We start from the raw sequence: 22,335 nt of genomic DNA, 5'->3' as shown, positions 1-22,335 counted from the left end.
AATATATTTCGTTTTTAGTTTAGGGCTTTAGCCTCATGTTTGTGTTCTGCACTGGTTTCAGTCAATGAATCTTGTTTATTGTCCTCCCTTTCCTTTGGTCCCTACCAGGGACCTACCAAGGATTACTGCGTATTCCAATGAGCTGAATCGTTTGTAATGTATCTAAAACAAATACATAGTACCTAATGTAGTGGACCAGCCTTGGTTTGGTCCAGCATCCAGTTATTGTTATAGCTTTGTCAGTACAGTACTGTGAATATTTAAACAGTTTGGGAGCTCCCGACATAATAACGAAATGTGATGTTGGGAGCTATGAGATCTGGTGTGCAGTATACTGTCTGTATATACAGAGACTGTATATTGCAGATGTGTGTCTGGGCCCTGTGTATCTGTGTGTCAGAAAAATGGATTTTGGCTGGATAGGGGAAAATAGCACAGAGAAGTGAAGCAAATTATAGGCTAAAATGATCTCCAATACCCTTGATGTGGCCACTGAAATGTGAAAGAAATGGAGACTATGGTTTGAATTGATCGAAGAATGGCTAAAATGTTAATCTTGGGCAAAGATTTTAGGTTCAGCTCAAAAGATGCAATCAACGACACATGAACAATTTTTCAATTGCCTTCACATGAAATGATTATTGTAAAAATTCAAATGAAATAACAATTTTTCGCACTGACTCTCGGTAGTGACAGCCAGCTCAGCTGGTCACTGACTCAAATGGTTCAATGCTGCGGTCAGTGATTGGCTGAGCAGGCTGTTACCACCGAGACAAGCCCGTCTCGGTGGTGATAGCCCACTCAGCCGTTCACCGGCTGAAGTGGTGCTGGTCTCCCGTGGGAGCTTGGCTGTCTGCTGGATCTACCAGGAATCCTTTACATGCTGTCAGGTTGTGACATGACATGTAAAGAGTATGCTTCACCTTGCTTACTCATCGGCTTCACAGTGACATGACCACTGCCAATGGGTCTCCTTGGCAGACAGAGGCCTTGTAAATGCTCCCAGGCCTGCCATCAATGCCTGAGTGCCTGGTGGTGTCTGCAGCATGACCAGATACAGTGGTACTAGAGCAGTGTATTATAGTAGTGATTCTGATGATCTCTGTAATTGTTCCTTTGTGGGACAAGAAACAAGTTACAAAGAAAGTATATAAAATAATTTACATTATCTTTTTCTACGTAAACCATTAAAAAAAAAAAACATTAGGTATTGCCATGTCCATAGCAACAACTTACAATAACATTTTATTATTTATACAGCACAGTGAACTATGAAAAAAAACTACTTGGACTGCCACCAAAAAACAAAAGTAAATCAACAGCAATCAAATCCACATAAGCTTCCCGAGGGTGCAGATTTTATTCAGACTGTGGATCCCTGTCAGACAAACTATAGTAGAAAAAAATGATGGATAACCGTGTCCGATCAGGTCAAAAATTTCTTAAACCCTCCATATCACATGACCGCACGTAATGGTGCGTTTACACAGACAGATTTATCTGACAGATCTTTAAAGCCAAAGCCAGGAACAGACTGTAAACAGAGATCAGGTTATAAAGGAAAGATTGGGATCTATCTTCTTTTCAAATCCATTCCTGGCTTTTGCTTGCAAAATCTGTCAGATAAATCTCTCTGTGTAAATGCACCATAACACATCCAAGATGGTAACAACAGTAAATATCAGAGGGCCATAACAGGGTGGCTATAGAGTGATACATCGCATAACTCAACATCACTAATATTCACGCCACACTGTGCTGACATGGTGTCACTCACTAGATCACATTCATATATAGGTATGTGCCCAACGTCAGGAAGGGTCAACTGCATGCATCACCTTAACCCATTCCGGGCTGTGTATGTGTGTCCATAAGTGGGGCATATACAACACCCCAACTTTTAGACATCGCAACCTCAACCATAGATGTCATTAAGCTACCCCAAATACTTAAATTGTAAGTTCTGCCCTGTGTCTTAGGGTATGTCCACACTACGGAATGAGGGTTCATTCTTCGGGCAGACGGCGGAATCTACCAAACCATAGAATGAAGCCTATGAGACCAGCGGAGATGCGAGCAGGGGCAAGCTGCGGAATCCTCGGTGGGTGATCCGTCGGGATTCCTTACTGTCTATGGTACTTCCAGTAACCGTGTACCTTGCAGCAGTACATAGCTATGTTAATGGAAAAATAAAAAAAGTTACACTGTTTGGGAGGAGACCATGGAAAAAATTACTTTAGCATTAAGGCCCAGAATGTATGCTGGAGGGAAAGGGGTTGTCCAGGCTTGAAAAAACATAGCCCCTTTTTTCAGAAATAGCACCTCTCCTGTCCTCAGTTTGGGTGCGGTTATTTGCAGTTCACTTTCATTTAAGTAAATGGAGCTAAGGTTTAAAGTGACTCTGTACCCACAATCTGCCCTGCCCCCCCCCCACCCTCCAAACCCCTTGTATCTTCGTATAGCTGCTTTTAATCCATGATCTGTCCGTTCAGCAGGTGATGCAGTTATTGTCCTAAAAACAACTTTTAGGTTACAAACCCACTTGGCGGGTCTGCAGCGAGTCTCCATGCTGCGTTTTTGCAGCGAGACTCGCTGCAGATCCCGTCCCTAGGCTTTTAATGGCAGACAAACACGCAGCAGGGATGTACATCCCTGCTGCGAGTTTGTCTGCAGCCCGCCCCATTAACCCCCCGGCCGCCGGAGCTGATACTTCACCTGATCCCGGCTCCGGCGGTTCCCGATGTCTTCAGCAAGCCGGAGCAGGGGCCAGGTGAAGTATATGCTTCAGGCAGCCGCCAGCAGCCCCGGCCGCCCGATCGCCCCCCCCCGCAGCCCCGGCCGCCCGATCGCCCCCCCGCAGCCCCGGCCGCCCGATCGCCCCCCCCGCAGCCCCGGCCGCCCGATCGCCCCCCCCGCAGCCCCGGCCGCCCGATCGCCCCCCCCGCAGCCCCGGCCGCCCGATCGACCCACCCCGCAGCACCGGCCGCCCGATCGCCCCCCCCGCAGCACCGATCGCACGCCCCCCCGCAGCACCGATCGCACGCCCACCCGATCGAGCGGCCGGGGCTGCAGGGGGGCATGTGTGCGATCGGTGCTGCGGGGGGGCGATCAGGTGGCAGGGGCTGCGGGGGGGCGATCGGGTGGCCGGGGCTGCGGGGGGGCGTGCGATCGGTGCTGCGGGGGGGGGGGGGGGGGGGCGATCGGGCGGCCGGGGCTGCGGGCGGCTGGCTGGAGCATATACTTCACCTGGTCCCCGCTCCGGCTTGCTGAAGACATCGGGAACCGCCGGAGCCGGGATCAGGTGAAGTATCAGCTCCGGCGGCCGGGGGGTTAATGGGGCGGGCTGCAGACAAACTCGCAGCAGGGATGTACATCCCTGCTGCGTGTTTGTCTGCCATTAAAAGCATAGGGACGGGATCTGCAGCGAGTCTCGCTGCAAAAACGCAGCATGGAGACTCGCTGCAAAAACGCAGCATGGAGACTCGCTGCAGACCCGCCAAGTGGGTTTGTAACCTTAAACTGACAGCCCCATGCCATGGCTGGCACAACCTCTCTTTCCCTCCTCCCCGTCCTCCTCATCAATAGGAATGCTCCAGGCAGATTGCCTCCTATTCCTCACCTGTGGCAGCCTGGCACATGGGCTGGATTGTTAAGGACCTGCAATGTTCAGCATGGAGAAAATGTTCCAGTGCCATTCCTAATGATAAAGAGGGTGGGGAGGAGGGACGGAGGGGTGGTGCAAAGTAAGGGCACAGATACTCCCATTTGGCACAGGGCTGCAAGTTTAAAAGTTGTTTTTAGGACAATAACTGCATCACCTGCCGAACGGACCCCAGGACAGATCTTGGATTAAAAGCAGGTACAAGTAGTTTGGGGGGGGGGGGGGGGTCAGATTGTGGGTACAGAGTCTCTTTAATACCACACACAGCCTGGTGATAGCAGAGGTGCTGTTTTTGCAAAATAATTTTTTTTTTTTTTTTTTTTTTATCCTGGATAACCCCTTTAACATGTACGTGAAATGTATACAGCAGTGTAAAAATAAAATAATCCAAAAAAGGTTATTTTTTTTCTACATTTAATCCCTATCGAATTCCTTAAATCAATAATTTACACAATAAATCTATGGTGAGTATTTAGAACTTGGTTCTATGACTAGATACAATGCACATGGGAACAACCTTTGACCTAGCTAGCACCTAGAGAGCACCACTTTGCGTCTTTAGAACGTTTGTAACCATAGAAACAACAGCTGCACCACGTGGTCAAACATGTCCCTAGCTAACCGGAAGTCAGAGAGAACTAGCGGCAGTTATTACAGCCACTTGTGTATGAACACTAGAGAGATGACGTTTGCGAAGGAAAGTGTCTACCTTTGTAGGACGGAATTCCATTCGGTCTCTATGCAGAGGATCAGACATAAATCACCGCCAAGATGGCGCCGTTTGATTTACCCTCTAGCGTTGTGATACGCTGCACGTCATTATGGCGCTGCTGAAGCGACCGGAAGTACAGAGGAGGCGGGGTCTAATGTTAAATGCCGGGGTTGTCAGGCAGGTGGAGGTAACCCAGGGATGATGGAGGCAATAGGGGCTGGAGGTATAGAAGTGCGCTCCCGGGCTAAACAGTATGAGAAGCTGGAGTTCTTAGGGGAGGGACAGGTAAGTGGATTCTCTTTCATGGGAACTAGACCATGTGGAGGAAAACGTGTACATCAATCTGTTTCTTTCTAGTGATTGCAAAACTACAACTCCCAGCATGCCCTGACATCTGCAGGGGGGAGAGCATAGATATAAACCATGCTGTTCTGGTACTTGTAGTCCCACACAAGCCTATTGACTATTGGCTCTTCTGGTACTTGTAGTTCTACACAAGCCTACTGAGTGACTCCTATGGGATATTGCTGCTATATCTGCTAAGGTTCTCTATGTTCAGTAATATGACTTACGGTTTTGTATGTTTCTAGTTTGCCACCGTCTACAAAGCGAGAGATAAGAACACCGATAAGATTGTGGCGATTAAGAAGGTACGATTCCCTCAGCGCATTATTGTAACTTTAAGTTAATTTTTTTTCAATTGTTTATTATAGTTTTGTATCTACAGCTCCTATGTGTTGGTAATGGTTAAAGGGGTTGTCCAGTGAAAATCAGCCGGTTTCAGAAAGTTATCTAGATTTTTAATTTACTTCTATTTAAAAAAAACTCCAGTCTTCCTATACTTATCAGCTGCTGTATGTCCTGCAGGAAGTGGTGTATTCTTTCCAGTCTGACACTGTGCTCTCTGTTGCCACCTCTGTCCATGTCAGGAACTGTCCAGAGTAGAAGAGGATTTCTATGGGGATTTGCTGCTACTCTGGACAGTTCCTGACATGGACAGAAGTGGCAGCAGAGAGCACTGTGTCAGACTGGAAAGAATACACCACTTCCTGCAGGATATACAGCGGCTCATAAGTATTGGAAGACTGGAGATTTTTAAATAGAAGTAAATGACAAATTTATATGACTTTCTGACACCAGTTTATTTGAAAGAAAAGGGTTTTCTGCTGGCAACCCCCTTTAAATAAGAAACTGATTGGGAGATTGTTCCCAGTATATATTAGCATCTTATTAACGAATTTTCATAGCGATTTTCTCTCTGCGTCTAAATGCCTATCGATTAAAAGAAAAAATAGTTTGCTAAATGAACGCTTAAAGGACACCTGTCACCCCCCCCCGTACCGGGGTGACAGGCTTCCGACCCCCTGTTAGACCCCCCTATACTCACGTGATCTCGCCGGGTCCAGCTTCCTGAGCCGCCGGGTCACAGAGATATCAGCTCCCGAAGCCCGGCGCGCACGCTGACAGCAGAGTCAGACGCCCATAGAGAATGAATGGGGAGTCCGATGCTCCGTCATTCTCTACCGGCATCGGACTCATCTCTGTGCGCGCCGGGCTTCGGGAGCTGATATCTCCGGGACCCGGCCGGCTCAGGAAGCGAGACCCGGCGGGATCACGTAAGTATAGGGGGGTTTAACGGGTTCGGGAGCCTATCACCTCGGCACAGGGGGTGACAGGTCCTCTTTAAGCAATTTATCAGTGCGTGTAAAAAGACCCTAAGACGACAGGGTGTACCATTACAATGAGACATGTGTCGCTTATGTCCGTGTTTACATGCGCATATTATCAGACGAGACGGAGGGCTTAGGTGTTTACTTGCATCTAGATCACAAAGAAAGACAGATATACTGGGGGTGATGGTAACTGGGTGCTTACTACGCTTTCCATACCCAGAATGAGAAACTTTTTTTGTTTTTAGGCTGCAAATACATGCTGCTCCCCTTAGTGGCCTGCCTGCCTGCCAATCATCCCCGCACTGACAGGCAAAGAGCGGTGACTAGTCATGGGTTTCTCCCCGCACAGATTACTAGTTGCCGCCCTTCTCCTGTCCTCGTGCAGCGGAATAAAACGACTTTTTCTCCTTACTAAAGCTACAGCTGCAGCTGGTTCGTGCCGCAAGCTGCACAGTAGCTGTATACGGTGCTGGAGGAAACCATATCTGCACAATCGTGTTGATTGGTTCCCTTTATTTTATTTTTTTGTAAATCAAGATTTTATTAATACATTTTCAAAGTAGAACAAGCAAAGAAGGAATAGTACAATCTCAATCTTAAAAGGTACCAGCATGAAAACAATGAATAAGAGAGAGAAAATAAACATACCATGAAAGGCCATCTAGGTTGGTCCGCTCTTCGTTGAGAGGCAGACGGGAGGTAGCAAGGCCTCTCATAAACAGCATATACAAAGAAATGTCGCCTCAACATGGCAAAACAGATGCTAGTTTGGAGGGTCACCCAGTGACCTAATAAAAATACGTAAACTGCAGAAATGGCAAACAAATAAACTTGTGGGAGCAAAGTGAGAGAAAAGATGTAGAAAAGAGGAGCAGAGAAGCAAAGGAAAGAGAGAAGAGAGAGAAAAAGAGGGAGGGGGGGATGGGGCGGGGGAGAAGAGGAGGGGGAACATCCACCTCAAGACACCCCAGAATGTCAGGAACACGCGCCAGTCGCCCACAGAGGGCTATTATGCCAGCCATCGTGCCAGAGAGGCGCCTTCCTTAAAGGTGAGCCACGGAAGCCAGTTGCGCTCCACCTTTCTGCTACGGCCTTGCTCCTCCGCTGTCAAGGACTCCATCCAGTAAATGAAATCCATCTCAACAAACCACTCAGCAACAGAAGGCGCCTCTGTGGACTTCCAATGTCTAGGAATGACTGTTCTAGCTGCCGTCAGAAAGTGGCGCAGCAGAGGGGGGGCCAGGGACCAGAGAAAGCAAGGCCAAGGCAGGGGTAGGGGCCACATCTCTATCAGTAACTACATTATAGATCTCGAAGACCGCATCCCAAAAGGGTCGTAGCATGGGGCAGTCCCACCAGATGTGGAGCATAGTTCCCACAGCAGTCATGCAACGCCAGCACGTATCTGGGACATCCGGATAAATCCGGTGAAGCATAGAGGGATATCGGTACCATCGCGTAAGAATTTTGAAATTCTTCTCCTGGGCATGGCAGGCCAGAGGCCATTTATGCGTAAGAGTGAATATTTTCACCAAGTCTGACTCAGAGAGTGTAACACAGAGTTCCCGTTCCCAGGCCGAGATATAAGGTAGGGTCTGATCTGCATCCTTAGCCAGTAGGAGGCGACATAGCTGAGAGATGGTTTTCTCCGAGGTGACGGTTGCAGGAGCAGGGATTCTAGCTCAGTCTGGTCAGGGATACGAATACCCCCCGGGAAATGTCGGGCCAGATACGCCTTCAATTGTTCATACTCCAACTAGGACAGCCTCCCCCCCCCCCCCCCCCCCCAGGCAGAGGCCTTGTAGCACCTGCAGTGGCTGGATCATAGCCGCTGACCCCAGAACCTGGCCTATCCTGGCACCCTCCGAGGCCGACCAGAGCAGAAAGGTGGCCCGGCCACAGGCCGGGTCCCTGAATAGAGGGCTCATGAGCCCTGGGCGGTGTGAAAGATTATAAAGTGGGAGAAGTCTGTCCCAAACCTGCAAGAAACATCTAGTGAGGGGGGAGAAAGAGGCCAACGGGGGATGGTTCACAGGGAATATCCAGGGTAATGAACTAAGGGGTATTGGGGACAGCGCCCCCTCGACCACAACCCACTGTTTGTCAGAGGCTCTGTGAAACCAGTCCACTAGGCGTAGCAAAATGCAGGCCTTGCTGTATAAAGAGAAATCAGGAAGGCCAGCGCCACCATTCTGTTTAGCCCGCGTAAGCGTTTTGTATTTAATGCGCGGGCGCACTGAGCCACAGACAAACTTGCGGAGAAGGGTTTGTAGTTGCTTTAGAAAAAGGCTCGGGATGCAAACAGGTAGGACCTGAAAAAAATATAAAAATCTAGGCAGGACATCCATTTTAAGGACATTAATCCTGCCGAACCAGGAAAGGCAGGCACGATTGTAGTTAGGTCTGTTTTCGTACGGGCCAGTAGGGGAGGGAAGTTAAGAGAAAATAAAGAGGACAGATCCATGGGTACCCGCACCCCCAGGTAGTTATAGGCTTGAGGTTGCCATTTGAAGGAAAATGAGTCACTGAGTCGCCGCACCAGGGCGGCCGGGAGGGAGACATTTAAGGCTTCGGTCTTTGAGTAATTAACCTTGAAGTTGCTAACTTGGCCATATAGGTCAAATTCTCTGAGGATCGCAGGAATAGATACAACCAGGTCGGAGACATAAAGTAACAGGTCGTCTGCATAGAGTGCCGCCTTATAGTGGGAGCCTCCCAGGCGGATACCCGAAATGTCAGGGGATGCCCGCAAAGCCACCGCATGGCTAAGACATAGAGTAACGGGGACAGTGGGCAGCCCTGACGTGTTCAGTTTGCGATTGTCAGAAGAGTCGAGACAAGGCCGTTGATTTTAACCCTGGCTGTGGGGCCTCCGTACAAGGCCATGATTTTGCCCATTATCTCCTCTCCCAGACCAACCTGCCGCAGCGTAGCGCGCAGGAATGCACAGTGGACGCGGTCGAAAGCTTTCTCGGCGTCAACCGAAATCATGCAAGCTAGAGACCGCGTCCCCTGGGCGTGTGACATCAACAACAAAGTCTTATTGAGATTGTCCCGTGCTTCTCGGCGGGGGACAAAGCCCACTTGATCCGTATGGATAATGGCAGGTAGCAATGGGGCCAGTCTACTTGAGATCATTTTAGAAAAGAATTTAATATCGGAGTTGATCAACGATATGGGACGATAATTAGCGCACAAGGACGTGTCTTTGCCAGGCTTCGGGAGCACTAAAATAGTGGCCATCAGGGATTGGGAGGGAAAAGGACAGGAAGGGGAGAGTTAAAGACCCGGGACAGAAAAGGTGTGAGCAAAGAAGAAAATAATTTGTAAAATGGAGCAGTAAACCTGTCCGGTCCCGGGCTCTTCCCATTGGGTGTATTCTTAATGACCAGCGCCAATTCGGCCTCTGAAAATGGGGAATCCAATGCATCCGCCTCCTCCCCGGAGAGAGCAGGCAATGCCGTGGAATTGACGTATGAGTTCACCCTTGCTCGAAAGGTGTCCGCATCCATGTCGTGTAGTGATTGGTTCCCTTTAAATAGAGCTTTTTGACATGATGGAGAGACTTGTTAAAAAATTTTTCATCAGTCCAGGTCTGAGTGTTCAAACTGTGACCGTTCGGAAATTGGCAGAAGTCATTGCGCAGCGTAGACCTTAAAGGGGTACTCCAGCGGGGGGCATTTTTGTGCTGGGACAGGGAGGAGGTGGCTGAGGGAAACTACGTCTACTTACCTCCCCGGTTCCAGCGGCGGGTCCTGCATCTCGGCACTCCGGTCCCCGGCCGCTTCCTGGTGTCTGACACGGGCCCGAGACGTGACGTCTCAGGTCCGCTCAGCCAGTCAGTGACTGAGGCTGGATCCGTTTATAGTCCGCTCAGATCGGGCGGGGATCGGAGCGCTGCGATGCAGGACCTGCCGCTGGAACCAGGGAGGTGAGTGGACGTTGTGTTCCTCAGCCACCTCCTCCCCGGTCCCAGCAAAAAAAATGCCCCCCAGCTGGAGTACCCCTTTAACCGGTAAAAACCTTTTGATGTCTCTCGGGGGGAAGGAGTTGTGTTTTTTTTTTTTTTTTTTTAACTGAATTTCCTTTAAAATCTTACTTTATTGTTCTTTTCTTTTAAAGATTAAGCTGGGTCACAGAGCAGAAGCCAACGATGGTAGGTATATAGTGCCAACATACTCTACAGTACCTCAGGGCAGTAACAAGCATACAGTCTTATTTATCTGTGTGAGTTCTATCCATATTACAGGTGTAGCACCGGGACCTCCTGCCGCCTTGCTGAAATGAATGTGCTAATGATTTACACAGTACAGTACTGGATGACATGTGAGGGAGAATGAATTACTGATGCATTAGGTGCTATGTGAGCAGAAATAAAAGAAATGGTGGCAGCACGGCTAGAAAAAGATTACTCGAAGTACTGAGCTGCTGCTGGGGAGCTAAAGGGATTAAAAAGGGGGATATTCTACTACATTACTGTGGACATCCAACTACAAGCTGGAAGAGAAACTCCTTTCTGGAGACTTTACAGTCTAAAGTATCTCTAGGTCTTTTTGCTCCCTAATGAATACATTATGTTTAAGATGGGGATAGTGTGGCAGTAATTTTTTTAAGTAACTATAGTTGTAGTATTCAATTGTAACCACCAGATGGTGTCCTGTAACAGGCTGTGACCCCTAGATGGTGCTATGTAGCCTCTATGGAGGTTTTAGTCTTATAAACGGTGTGGTAATTTAGCTGCAATACATATTTAGCAGCTGCTGCTTGTCCCAGTAGAACATGGGGAGGATGGTGGCTGCTCCTTACTGATCTCTAGTGTCTCATTATTCTTGATCCAGACTTTTTTCTTTGTATATACTTGACTATAGGTTGGTTTTACAACCATCATACAGTATTGCATTGTATGCAATTTAGTATTATTACCATGGGGGCTGTAAGTTTGACTTAGCAGAACCTCAGGGGTCATAAAATGTAGCTGTATTACTGCTTAAAACCTGTAAGCAGCCCAGATTGGATGGGATTATCATGATAAACATACTATCTGTGTCTAGATTTATCAGACTTTTGTGTCAAACTATATATATATATATATATATATATATATATATATATATATATATATATATAAATAATCACAGCAGTTGCAAAACTACAATTCCCATCATGCCTGAACAGCTTAAGCTTTGGCTGTCCAGGTATGATGGGAATTGTAGCTTTGCAACAGCTGAAGGGTGGCGAGTTTGACACCCCTGCATTAGGCTCATTTGGTGATCTGGTCCTTTCCCATCCTATTCACATGCAGATGAAGCTCTCACCTCTCCTGTAACCCCCTCCCGCTGGGGCAGCTTCATAATACACTTTTATGTGGCTACTGAGGAGAAGTCTGGGAATGTTCTGGTCGCTGACCCCTCTCTCCATGCTCCTGTATGTGTGTATTCATTCCCCACGGCCTGTTCACCTTCTGTTTCTGTGCTTGGGCTGTAGGCGATGTTTAGTTTTGGTTATAAGTGATTTATGTCTTGTTACTGTTTGCAGCTAAGTTTTACCCTAGTTTTAGTAGAACACAATAAAGTTATTCAGTTCATGACCACTAGACCTAAGGATGCAGGAAATCCTGTATAACACATTGGTTATTAGCTCCAAGGGAACTTGGAATAACTATATAGGGTAGCTTAGGCTGAGATGTCTCTGCTGCCTTTGTAAATGGTCAGCGGAAATTGATTTGTCAGCTATATAAATGGGTGAATTGTAGAAACGTGTGTGTATGTATATGTATATATATATATATATATATATATATATATATATATACACACACACACACACTTTGATTTATTTATTTTTGAAAATTATCTCTAGCCACATTAAAGCTCAGCATCTATTTTGTCTTGTAGTTCATGGCAGCTTTACATGAATCCCACGTAGGTTTAGCCAGTCCAATAATCCTGTTTAGTAGTTTTGATAGGTATATCACAGAACGTCAGTATTAATGCATCAACTGACCTAGGCAGAAAAGTACATGTTTAAAGGGGTTGTCCAGAGAAAATCTTTTTCTTTCAAAAATCAACTGATATCAGATAGTTATATAGATTTGTAATTTATTTCTATTAAAAAATCTCAAGTCTTCCCATATTTGTTGGCTGCTGTATGTCCTGCAGGAAATGATGTCTTATTTTCAGTCTGACACAGTGCTCTCTGCTGACATCTCTGGCCGAGACAGGAACTCTGTCTGTTTTATATGAATCCCCATAGAAAAAGTCTCCTGCTCTGGACAGTTCCTATCTCGGCCAGAGATGTCAGCAGAGAGCACTGTCAGACTGAAAATAAGACATCATTTCCTGCATGATATTCATCAGCTAACAAGTATATAGATTTGTAATTTACTTCTATTAAAAAAATCTCAAGTCTTCCCATACTTGTTAGCTGATGAATATCATGCAGGAAATGATGTCTTATTTTCAATCTGACACAGTGCTCTCTGCTGACATCTCTGGCCGAGATAGGAACTGTCCAGAGCAGGAGACTTTTTCTATGGGGATTCATATAAAACAGAGACAGAGTTCCTGTCTCGGCCAGAGATGTCAGCAGAGAGCACTGTGTCAGACTGAAAATAAGACATCATTTCCTGCATGATATTCATCAGCTAACAAGTATGGGAAGACTTGAGATTTTTTAATAGAAGTAAATTACAAATCTATATAACTTTCTGATATCAGTTGATTTGAAAGAAAAAGATTTTCCCTGGACAACCCCTTTACAACAACAAATATCTGTCGTACCACAATCTAATGTTTAATTTTTTATTATTAAAGAAAAGTCTAAAAACGCCACTATACATTTACTGTCATTAAGATCAGCCGAATTACTCGCCTAGTGTAACCGTGTCCCAGGATAGCCAAATGGAGGCTCAAAATTTGTCTTAACTCACAATGTAAACAAATAATTATTAAAAATATGCTCAAATACAACTAAGTATTGCAAATGGAACTATCCAACGTGTTTCCCCCTTTACAGTACAGCACCAATCCAAGTCGGTTGTATCAGTGGACACCTGTCCACACTTATGCCGTGCTCAGTAACGCAAAGCAATACAAGTCCACTGCCACCCGATAGTTAAACATCAGAAATGGCACAAGCCAAAAAGACAGAAATGGCTGCACATAAGCTTGTTTAGCTACATTTAAAACAAACATCAGAAGTTAGTATATAATTTGGCCAAACCATATTGCCTCATGTACCACGTGCAGGTCTTCTGATACACATGAGTCCCTAACCAAACATCATCACTGTGCCGGTCAGCGACCACAATCCCCGCAAAACGTGCGCAAGCAGAGAAGAGGGGCCACGGAATGGCCCTGCAACCCCATTGTCACAGGACCAGACCCAAAAGGGCACCCCAAACCCCGCAGGCGCCACCGGCGGAAAAAGTGGACGCCAAGCAACACAACTGTGAACAAGCTCTTACCTCTCTCCATTCCTCTGCAGGTAGAATGGGAGAATACTAGGAGATCCTCCTCTTATGTACACAGGTGCTTCCTGCTAATTTGGATCACATGGGTCTTACACAGCACGAGTGCTAGCCACAATGAAAAAAGGGACAGAATACATAAAATATGCACAAGCCAAAAAGACAGAAATGGCTGCACATCGCACCCATGGCTGACACGAAAGCTTGTTCAGCTACATTTAAAACCAACATCAGAAGTTAGTATATAATTTGGCCAAACCATATTGCCTCATGTACCACGTGCAGGTCTTCTGATACACATGAGTCCCTAACCAAACATCATCACTGTGCCGGTGAAATGGTACAATACATAATAGGAGCCTCTTACTGTGCCCTGCTGTGGTAAGCAATGTCATGCAGTTCGGTAGCCCGTGTGGCTGCTCGTATGGCCTCCCACTATATGGCTAATTGGAACAGTTAACCCCCTGATGAACCGCAGTATCTAGTTATTAAATGGGGAAACGCGTTGGATAGTTCCATTTGCAATACTTAGTTATATTTGAGCTTATTTTTAGTGCTTATTTGGTTGGTTAAGACAAATGTTGAGCCTCCATTTGGCTCTTCTGGGACCCGGTTACACTAAGTGAGCAGTTTGGCTGACCTTGATGACAGTAAATGTATTCTGGTTAGAAATGAGCGAATCGGGTTCGACTTCATCCAAACCCGAACGTTCGGTATTTGATTAGCGGGGGCTGCAGAACTTGGATAAAGCTCTAAGGTTGTCTGGAATACATGGATACAGCCAATGACTATATCAATGATTTTCACATAGCCTTAGGGCTTTATCCAACTTCAGCAGCCACCGCTAATGCCGAAAGTTTGGGTTTGGAGCTGTTTAAGGTTCGCTCGTCTCTAATTGTGGTGTGTTAAGTTTTTTTTTTTGTTTTTTTTACAATAAATAAAAGTAAAATTTTTAGATTGTGGTACGTCTCTGTGTTAGTAGTTTTGATACCTCAGTAGGTAATGTAATTTTATTTTTTATCTTGCAGGTATAAATAGAACTGCCTTAAGGGAAATCAAACTCCTACAAGAGTTGAGTCATCCAAACATAATAGGTGTAAGTATGCTGTATCCTAGCGTAGAATGATTCCTGTGTCTACACGTGGGCAAAGCATTTGGTGGCTTTTACCTATACTCACCTGGTCTTGTGCTACTTGTCAGTTGATTCAGTCTGCGTCACTAGATTTGAGCGAACTGTGAAAAGTTAAATTTGGGCAACACATTAAATTGTAACGATCATTTTAAAAAAAATTCTGACTTGTCATGGTAACATGTCAGAAGCTTGCATCAGTTACCTACAGCAGCGGCCCCCTATAAATATCTGTGCCACAACATATACTTTAAAACAACATCAAAAGTTGTGACCAACAGAAGTGTGCGTGCTACTGGATAGTAAGCATGGCAAATAACACATTACCTTGTGGTCTTTTCTTTTGAAAAACCACAGGCAAAGCGTATGTTGTGGGCTCACCCAGCCTGCAGGGTGATGTGTCACTTACCATGCTTACTTTGTTGTTTTACTACACACTATCATGCAATGCTTTTGATAGAGTTGAGATGTATATGTTGTAGCACTGATAATGGATGTAATATTGAGAGATGCGCCATTGGATGACACATCTGTATATATTACATATATTTCTCCTTACAATTTTATTTTATTTTTTAAATCTGGCTGTTTTTATAGTTCTTGTGCCTGTGTGTATTAAACCCTTTACAATATGTAATAAATTTATACACAAACTGAATATATATTTGTCATTGCAGCTCTTGGATGCGTTTGGTCACAAGTCGAACATAAGTCTGGTGTTTGATTTCATGGAAACAGATCTAGAGGTAAGCGATAACCAGATCCATGACTGTCTGGACCCCCACCATTCACAAGAGTGGAGATAATTAAGCAGTACATCCTGAAAGAGTCGCTGTACTTAGTTAACCACTGGTAGGAGGTCCCAGGGTTGGAACACTAGTCACACGTGGATGGCAAGTCATAAGGATAGACTCCTAATTGAGTCCAATCGTTCAATATTTGATTACTGGTGGCTAAAGAGGTTGGATGCAGCCTTAGGGCCAGTTCATACGGAGTGAAAGAATGGTCATGTCAATTCTTCAGAGCGGAGAGAGGAGGCATGCGAGCCTCCCATAGACTGCCAGTATGAGACGGAGGCTGGCAGGATTCCGCCAGTTTTACTCCGTGTGAACTCAACCTTACCTAGTCTGGGAAAACATGTATATGGCCTATGGCTGTAACCACCTTTTTCAGACAGACCTAGGGCTGAATTTCTCCACCCACCGGTAATCAAATGCCAAGCGATCGGACTCAAGCATGCTGTAGTTGCGCTCATCTCTACTCATGATGATCACATCAGCCCTGATCTCCTTTTCATTCCTGTACATTTGGGAAATTCCTCTTCTGTTTGTATACCTGGTGACTTCAGCCTTTACACAGGCAATGTCTGATTCATACTGTTCTGATGTCATTATTTCTTCAGGCTATTATAAGGGATACAAGCTTGGTGTTAACCCCAGCACATATAAAGTCTTACATGCTGATGACACTGCAAGGACTGGAATACTTACATCATCTGTGGATCCTGCATAGGGTGAGTCAATAAACCCACCACCTGTAAGATAATCCTTTAGGCCCAGGTTTGTGCTGTGGCTGAGACATCATTGCACTTCATTTCACCAAAGCTTAGCCTTCAGGTTTGTCTTCTTGCACAGCAATGCTGCCAGCCACCCTAGTGTGCAGGTAAGCTGCACAGTGTGAACAGGAATGTGCTGCCGTTCTAATAGCTAGCTGCCACTGTGCATGAAAAGACTGTGATCGGACTAGAGTGCTGAATTGGTCCTGTTGCCCTCTAGGGTGGGTAAGGGTACCAGACATTAGATGTTTCTGACATTCAGTTGTCTTTTGTAGGATTTGAAGCCGAACAATTTGCTTCTGGATGAGAATGGGGTCCTTAAACTGGCTGACTTTGGTCTGGCAAAATCATTTGGGAGTCCAAACAGGGTTTATACCCATCAAGTGGTAACAAGGTATGTAGCCTGGTGGTAATGTGAGGTCACACCATTAATAGAGCTTTAGGAAATCGTGTCCAGACAGTCAAATAATTTCCTATGTGAAAGTAAAGGAGAAGTCCCTTGGAAGGACCAAAACTACAGGCAGGCTGGTGGGGGCAGGAAAATTATAAAGAACTGAACTCTCCTCGTGCCTCCGATCCGCTGGTCCCGGCTTCCGTTCGTATCAGTCGGTGACTTGTACCTCCGCTAGCTGCAACGTCACAGGCCGGCTGAGCGATTGCCCACCCAGCCAATCAGTGACTGGGGTGGGACATCACCCCAGTCACTGGCTGAGCAGGTGATTGCTTAGCCGGGCTGTGACTTTCCGCTGGTTTTAGCCAGTTTCCAGCGGGAGCTGACAGCCAGCTGCTGCGAACAGGGCCCGGGAGTGGCACGAGGAGAAGCAAGTTCAGTTCTTTATTATTTTCCTGCCTCCACCAGCTCGCCTGCAGTTTTGGTCCTTTCATGGTAATTCTTCTTTATTAATTGGATAAGTGATACTCTTTAATATCTGTCATTAAAAATAACCTTTTAATATGTTATCTGGCTTGTCAAAAGTATCGATCACAGTGGATCTCTCTGCGAGCCAGGGAGAGAGTGCGGCAGCAGTGCAATTCAGCCGCCTATTCCCCCCCCCCCCCCCCCCCCCACAGAGACCTGCTGTGATCAATAACTTTTGCCATGCCTGATGATGTAAACAATTGAGGAGTCCTGCAGCTTGCCTGATGACATGTCAAGTTATTTTAATGTCAGGTACTCTTTATTATATCAACTGAAAACTTTTTCTGCTTTGTTTTAGGTGGTACCGGTCACCAGAGTTACTGTTTGGCTCCAGGATGTATGGTGTAGGTGTGGACATGTGGGCGGTGGGCTGTATTCTAGCTGAACTGTTGCTCAGGGTAAGTTTTATATATAAATCCAGGTTATAGCTCAGGAACTACCACTGTCATTTCAATTAACTGGGACAGATGCCGTAGCATAATATAAGCAAAATATACTTTTTAAACTATCTTAGGTCCCGTTTCTGCCTGGAGATTCTGATCTGGATCAGCTTACTAAAATATTTGAGACTTTGGGCACTCCGACAGAAGAGCAGTGGCCTGTGAGTATCCTGCTGTCCGTGTTACAAAAGGTTTTATTTGGCCAGAATTCAATTGCATCCATTAGTGGAGGATGACGGACACTGATCTTCTACCTTACAAAGTACATTTTGCCTAACTAAAGGGGAATATGGTGGTATTTGCATATGTGATCTGTTTACATTTAAAGACATTCAGTTCCTCAAAAGAAAGCACCCAACCACACCAGAGCAAGTCTGTATGATTATCATGTCATGAGAAAAAAAAAAACCTTTTGACATGTCAAAAGATTATATCAGTCGAGGTCTGAGTGTTCAGACCATGACCGATCAGTAGAATGAGCTGGGGGGAGTCTGTGTGCAGCACGTTCTCTTCCGCCTGTGTGTTGTGTGACCTGGATGGCTCCATAATGTAAGTCAAGAGTGAACCTGTGCCATGCGGACTTCTCACGACTCGTTCTTCTATTCGCACCCTTTCTGACCCCAACTTATCAAAACTTTTGACGTGTTGTCCTGACGTCTCAAATGTTGTTTTTTTTGTTTTTTTTTTCAAGACAGTGTTCTTTTATGGTCTCACTCACTAACAAGGACCCCACCCTTTACTGTCATATTTTTGCAGTGTTATGTTATATTGATGCCCCAAAAAATTTAAATATGCAAAACAAGAGTTTGGGAGTCTCGGTTGCGAGTCTCAAAACACGGGCTAGCCAGATATCTCTAGCCTGTTGCCACGGGGTGCCTCCATGATGGGGAGAGCACCACACCACCCTGATAAATAGCCCCTTAAGGGGCCACCCTGGTATTTCCCTATTTATGTTCCAATACTCGCAACCGAGTGGGACTTAAGGGGCTATTTATCAGGGTGGTGTGGTGCTCTCTCCATCATGGAGGCACCCGTGGCAACAGGCTAGAGATATCTGGCTAGCCCGTGTTTTGAGACTCGCAACCGAGACTCCACGGACTCCTGTTTTGCATATTTAAATTTTTGGGGGGCATCAGTGGAGACTCTTGATTGAGTACTTCATTGGAGTTTTTTTTACTGTTCTCCTTGAGTTCAGTGATTACTGTGTTTTTGTTGGTTATGTTACATTCCCTTAGAGGCATACAGAACCTGAAAACCTATGTCGTCTTTTCTGTGTTAAATCAGAGAACTATGGAAGTGCCTTATACCTATGAAATACAGCATTAAAAATACCGACATGCACTTTTGGATGCCGGGTTACAGAAGTATTCTTCAGTGCTGGCAGCTCCATAAGGCTTTATACTCCCATATCTGTAGTATGACGCTGACTGGTAGATCTGGTTTATAGAGCCATACTATTTAATTTATTTTCATCCGGTTCTGTTTTTCAGGGCATGTCTAGTTTACCAGATTATGTTACTTTTAAAAGTTTTCCCGGAACCCCGCTCCATCTCATATTCAGCGCAGCAGGTGACGACCTCCTTGAGCTTCTACAGGGATTGTTCACTTTCAACCCTTGTTCAAGATGTACAGCTTCACAAGTACGTTGCTTCTTATTAGGTATCTGTGGAACAAACTTGTTTCATTAGATTAGGTGGTTATGTCCTTTATTAATCATTCATTCCATTCTATAACCCCTTTCCTAATGGGGCAAAATCAGAGGTGACTCTTTCCCCTTGCAGGATTCTTACTTCAGTGGGTATCTGTGGGGGAAGTTGGCGGCACCATCATCATACCCCTATCCTTGTATAGTTTATCCCAGTTGTTGGTTCGAATAGCTAGACTCCTGACGACCAGCCTCCATAAGAATGGGCTAGTCCCTATATTTCTCATTAGGTCTTGCAGTGCTAGGATGCTAGGGGAGAGTCCACTGCTATTTGGGAATCCTGTTGCAGGGATGACTTTCGTTGGTACTGTTCACAATATATTTTTTCATGTTTTAGGCATTACGGAAAAAATATTTTACTAACAGACCTCCGCCAACACCCGGACACTTATTACCAAGACCCAACTGTTCTGTGGAAGCACTGAAGGAGCAGCAAAACCTTTCCCTGGGTATCAAAAGGAAACGTGTGGAAGGCCCTGAACAAAGTATGTCACTGACCGCTACTTGGTTTGGTTTATCACAACTGCAAAACAGTGCAGCTTTTTGTCCACCTATTTGACAGGTGCTATAGTTTATTGGGTCGGTTGTTCTGTCAGTCATGTGACTCAGCTTGCCCATAATCCGGCACTTGCATTGCGCCATAACTAGTTAATTCAAGGGGGAGCCACTGACGACTTGTGCTGCATCAATCTATGTGCATGCTTGCTACCATAGGGCCATTTTCACGTGCAGTACAAAATGGCTACTTTTTTCCTGCTATAAAATTGCATTTTTTATGGTTAAATAGTACAAATCAGCAGAATTTCTTCAAATGTGTTTTATTGTTATCAATGAAAAATCAGGCTTTGGGCAGACAAGGTGGGGTAGATGTTTTCCAGGATCAAACCATTGGTCATAGTTGATCAGAAATGGAATCCGGATATCACTTCAATAGGAGCTGAGGCCATTTTTGGCCATTTATATAAAATAGAAAAAAAAAACTGTTGCAAAATATAAGTGGTCAAAACTTTTAACAAACTTGTATAAAATTCATTCGTTATGTATTTTTTTTTTTTTTTTTGCTACAAAAATCAGCCAGGAAAAGGGGTGTGGACCTTTTTGCATGGTCCAATATGGGGCTATGCAAGGACACAAGCCAGCTCCAATCAGCTAGACCGGTGCTTGTTTGCAGTGCCATTTGTGGGCCTCACAAATGATCATCATTCTTGTTGCCATTTAAATATATTGCTATCGGCCACACATCCCCCTGTTTACATAGAGAGATGTACTGTATGGCCAATGGCAGCAAAAAACGTGTGATCAGCTGACCATAGGGGTTTCCTGCTCCTTTGCTGATTGGTAACACTTTTACATAAGCCGATTATCGGCTGAAGGAACGTTTCTGGCAATGCTCCTTGAAGATAATTGGCCAGTGTAAAAGGGGCTTAAAAAGGGAGACCGAGTAAAATAAAGCTGTATGTACACACCATTGAAGCCTTCCATTGGGGTTCTACATCAAGAAGACATAGTCATAGTGTGCCATGCATCCCCCATCCCTAAGGGGAAAAAAAAAGTATATAGCAGAGTGTTTGCTGTGACCTACTCTATGATGAATGCGGTTTTATTCTTGCATACCTTTTTTCATATTTTTGTAGTTGCCAATGTATTGTGTAATGTTGTCTTTTGTGGTTAGCTGACTTTATTTTTTTTTTTTTCTCTCCTTTTCAGAGGACATTGTGAAAAAGTTAAACTTTTGACTTGAGCCATCTCCCTGTTATTACGGGAAAAGAATCGCTGCTATCACAGAGAACTGCAGCCTATGGGCATGGGCACCTCTGCTGGACTTGTAATATATTGTATAATACGTACTATGTACCACTTTTGCTAGTGACAATATATTTTGTTAATATTTTTTTTAACCTGAGGAAGCCGGTATAAAAAAAAAAAAATCTACTCTGAAGATTCCCAAATTGTCTTACATTTATTTATTGTACACTTCTACATTTGCTCGGAGCTGCAATGTACAGAAATGGTTACTGAAATTGGGGAGACCTGGTTGGGCCAAAAACGTCCCTCTGAGAACTCTGGACTGCAGCACATGTTCTTTTTAAAAGGAACTCTTAATATAGAGAATGCACTTAAAAAAACAAAAAACAAACAAACATAACCCCATTCTTTCCCTTGAACTTTCTATTACTGCAATCAAAAGTGTGAACCGCTATAAAGAATCTTCTGTGTTCTGGAGATCGGCCAGTATTCTGTATAAGCCTCCCCGCCGCCCCTTCTAATGTCATTACTGATCAAATCATCAGGAATTCTCTGTAGGATCTCTACTAAACTATTCCCTTCAAAACAAGCACATACAGAAATACCTACAATCTGTGTGCACAGCCTCTATGTACTTGTATTGTTTGTTTTTTTTAACTCTGTTGTTCCCCTAAAGAGGTTGTCCCACAAAATTAAGTTATGCCTATCCTCAGGGCAGGATATAACTAACTGATCGTAGGGGGGGGGGGTTGTCTGACTGCTGGGACCACCTGCAAAATCAGGTACAGGGACCCAACTCACTGATTGGAGTGATGGTGATAATGCATTCTATTCGAGTACAACACTCGGTATATCTAGTGGCTCCTATATAGAATGAATGGCACAGTGGTGAGCATGTGTGACAACTGCTCTGTTCTCAAGATCATGAGGGGTCCTAGTGCTCAGACCTTCCGTGATAAGATAGTTATGCCCTATACCGAGAACATAGCTTGATTTTGTGGTATAACCCCCTGAGAGGCTGTAACTGGACACCAAAAAGGTATTTATTCAATACAAAAATATTTTTATGCTCTTCTTCTTTTATAAAGTATATTGGGTAATTGGTAAGTGACAGTGTTTACTGTGACACAGATGCGAATGATAACTTGTCTGCAACATTTACTTGTATAGATTAAATGTCATAATGACTGGTGGTATCTTTGATTATTAAGCAGAACTGCATTTAGTTTTTTTTATTTTTATATGTGTGTGTATATATATATTATATATATATATAATGTGTATATGTGTTTATATTGATTGAAGTCAAAGGACAACTCCCGCGGGA

General features: G+C 44.9%; 1 protein-coding gene across 1 annotated transcript; it reads left to right on the top strand.

The window, feature by feature from the left end:
- Nucleotides 1-4,290: 4,290 nt before the first annotated feature.
- On the top strand, nucleotides 4,291-22,159 carry CDK7 (cyclin dependent kinase 7). Its single transcript, XM_069964715.1, has 12 exons — nucleotides 4,291-4,658; nucleotides 4,964-5,023; nucleotides 10,169-10,202; nucleotides 14,543-14,610; nucleotides 15,321-15,389; nucleotides 16,046-16,156; nucleotides 16,474-16,592; nucleotides 17,416-17,515; nucleotides 17,632-17,718; nucleotides 19,048-19,197; nucleotides 19,600-19,747; nucleotides 20,970-22,159. The coding sequence occupies exons 1-12, from the start codon at nucleotides 4,572-4,574 to the stop codon at nucleotides 20,996-20,998; spliced, it is 1,062 nt and encodes a 353-aa protein (XP_069820816.1). The 5' UTR covers nucleotides 4,291-4,571; the 3' UTR covers nucleotides 20,999-22,159.
- The last annotated feature ends 176 nt before the right edge of the window (nucleotides 22,160-22,335 follow it).

This window comes from Dendropsophus ebraccatus, chromosome 3 (genome assembly GCF_027789765.1).
Source record: "Dendropsophus ebraccatus isolate aDenEbr1 chromosome 3, aDenEbr1.pat, whole genome shotgun sequence".
Lineage (NCBI taxonomy): Eukaryota > Metazoa > Chordata > Amphibia > Anura > Hylidae > Dendropsophus > Dendropsophus ebraccatus.
This window is presented reverse-complemented; position numbering and strand designations above follow the sequence as displayed.

Bases quoted from the DNA above. Each gene is read 5' to 3' on its own strand.
- CDK7 (XM_069964715.1), top strand. From the start codon at position 4,572: ATGATGGAGGCAATAGGGGCTGGAGGTATAGAAGTGCGCTCCCGGGCT. The intron at 16,157-16,473 runs GTGAGTCAATAA...TGTCTTTTGTAG, and splicing joins ATCTGTGGATCCTGCATAGG to GATTTGAAGCCGAACAATTT. The intron at 19,198-19,599 runs GTACGTTGCTTC...TTCATGTTTTAG, and splicing joins CAAGATGTACAGCTTCACAA to GCATTACGGAAAAAATATTT.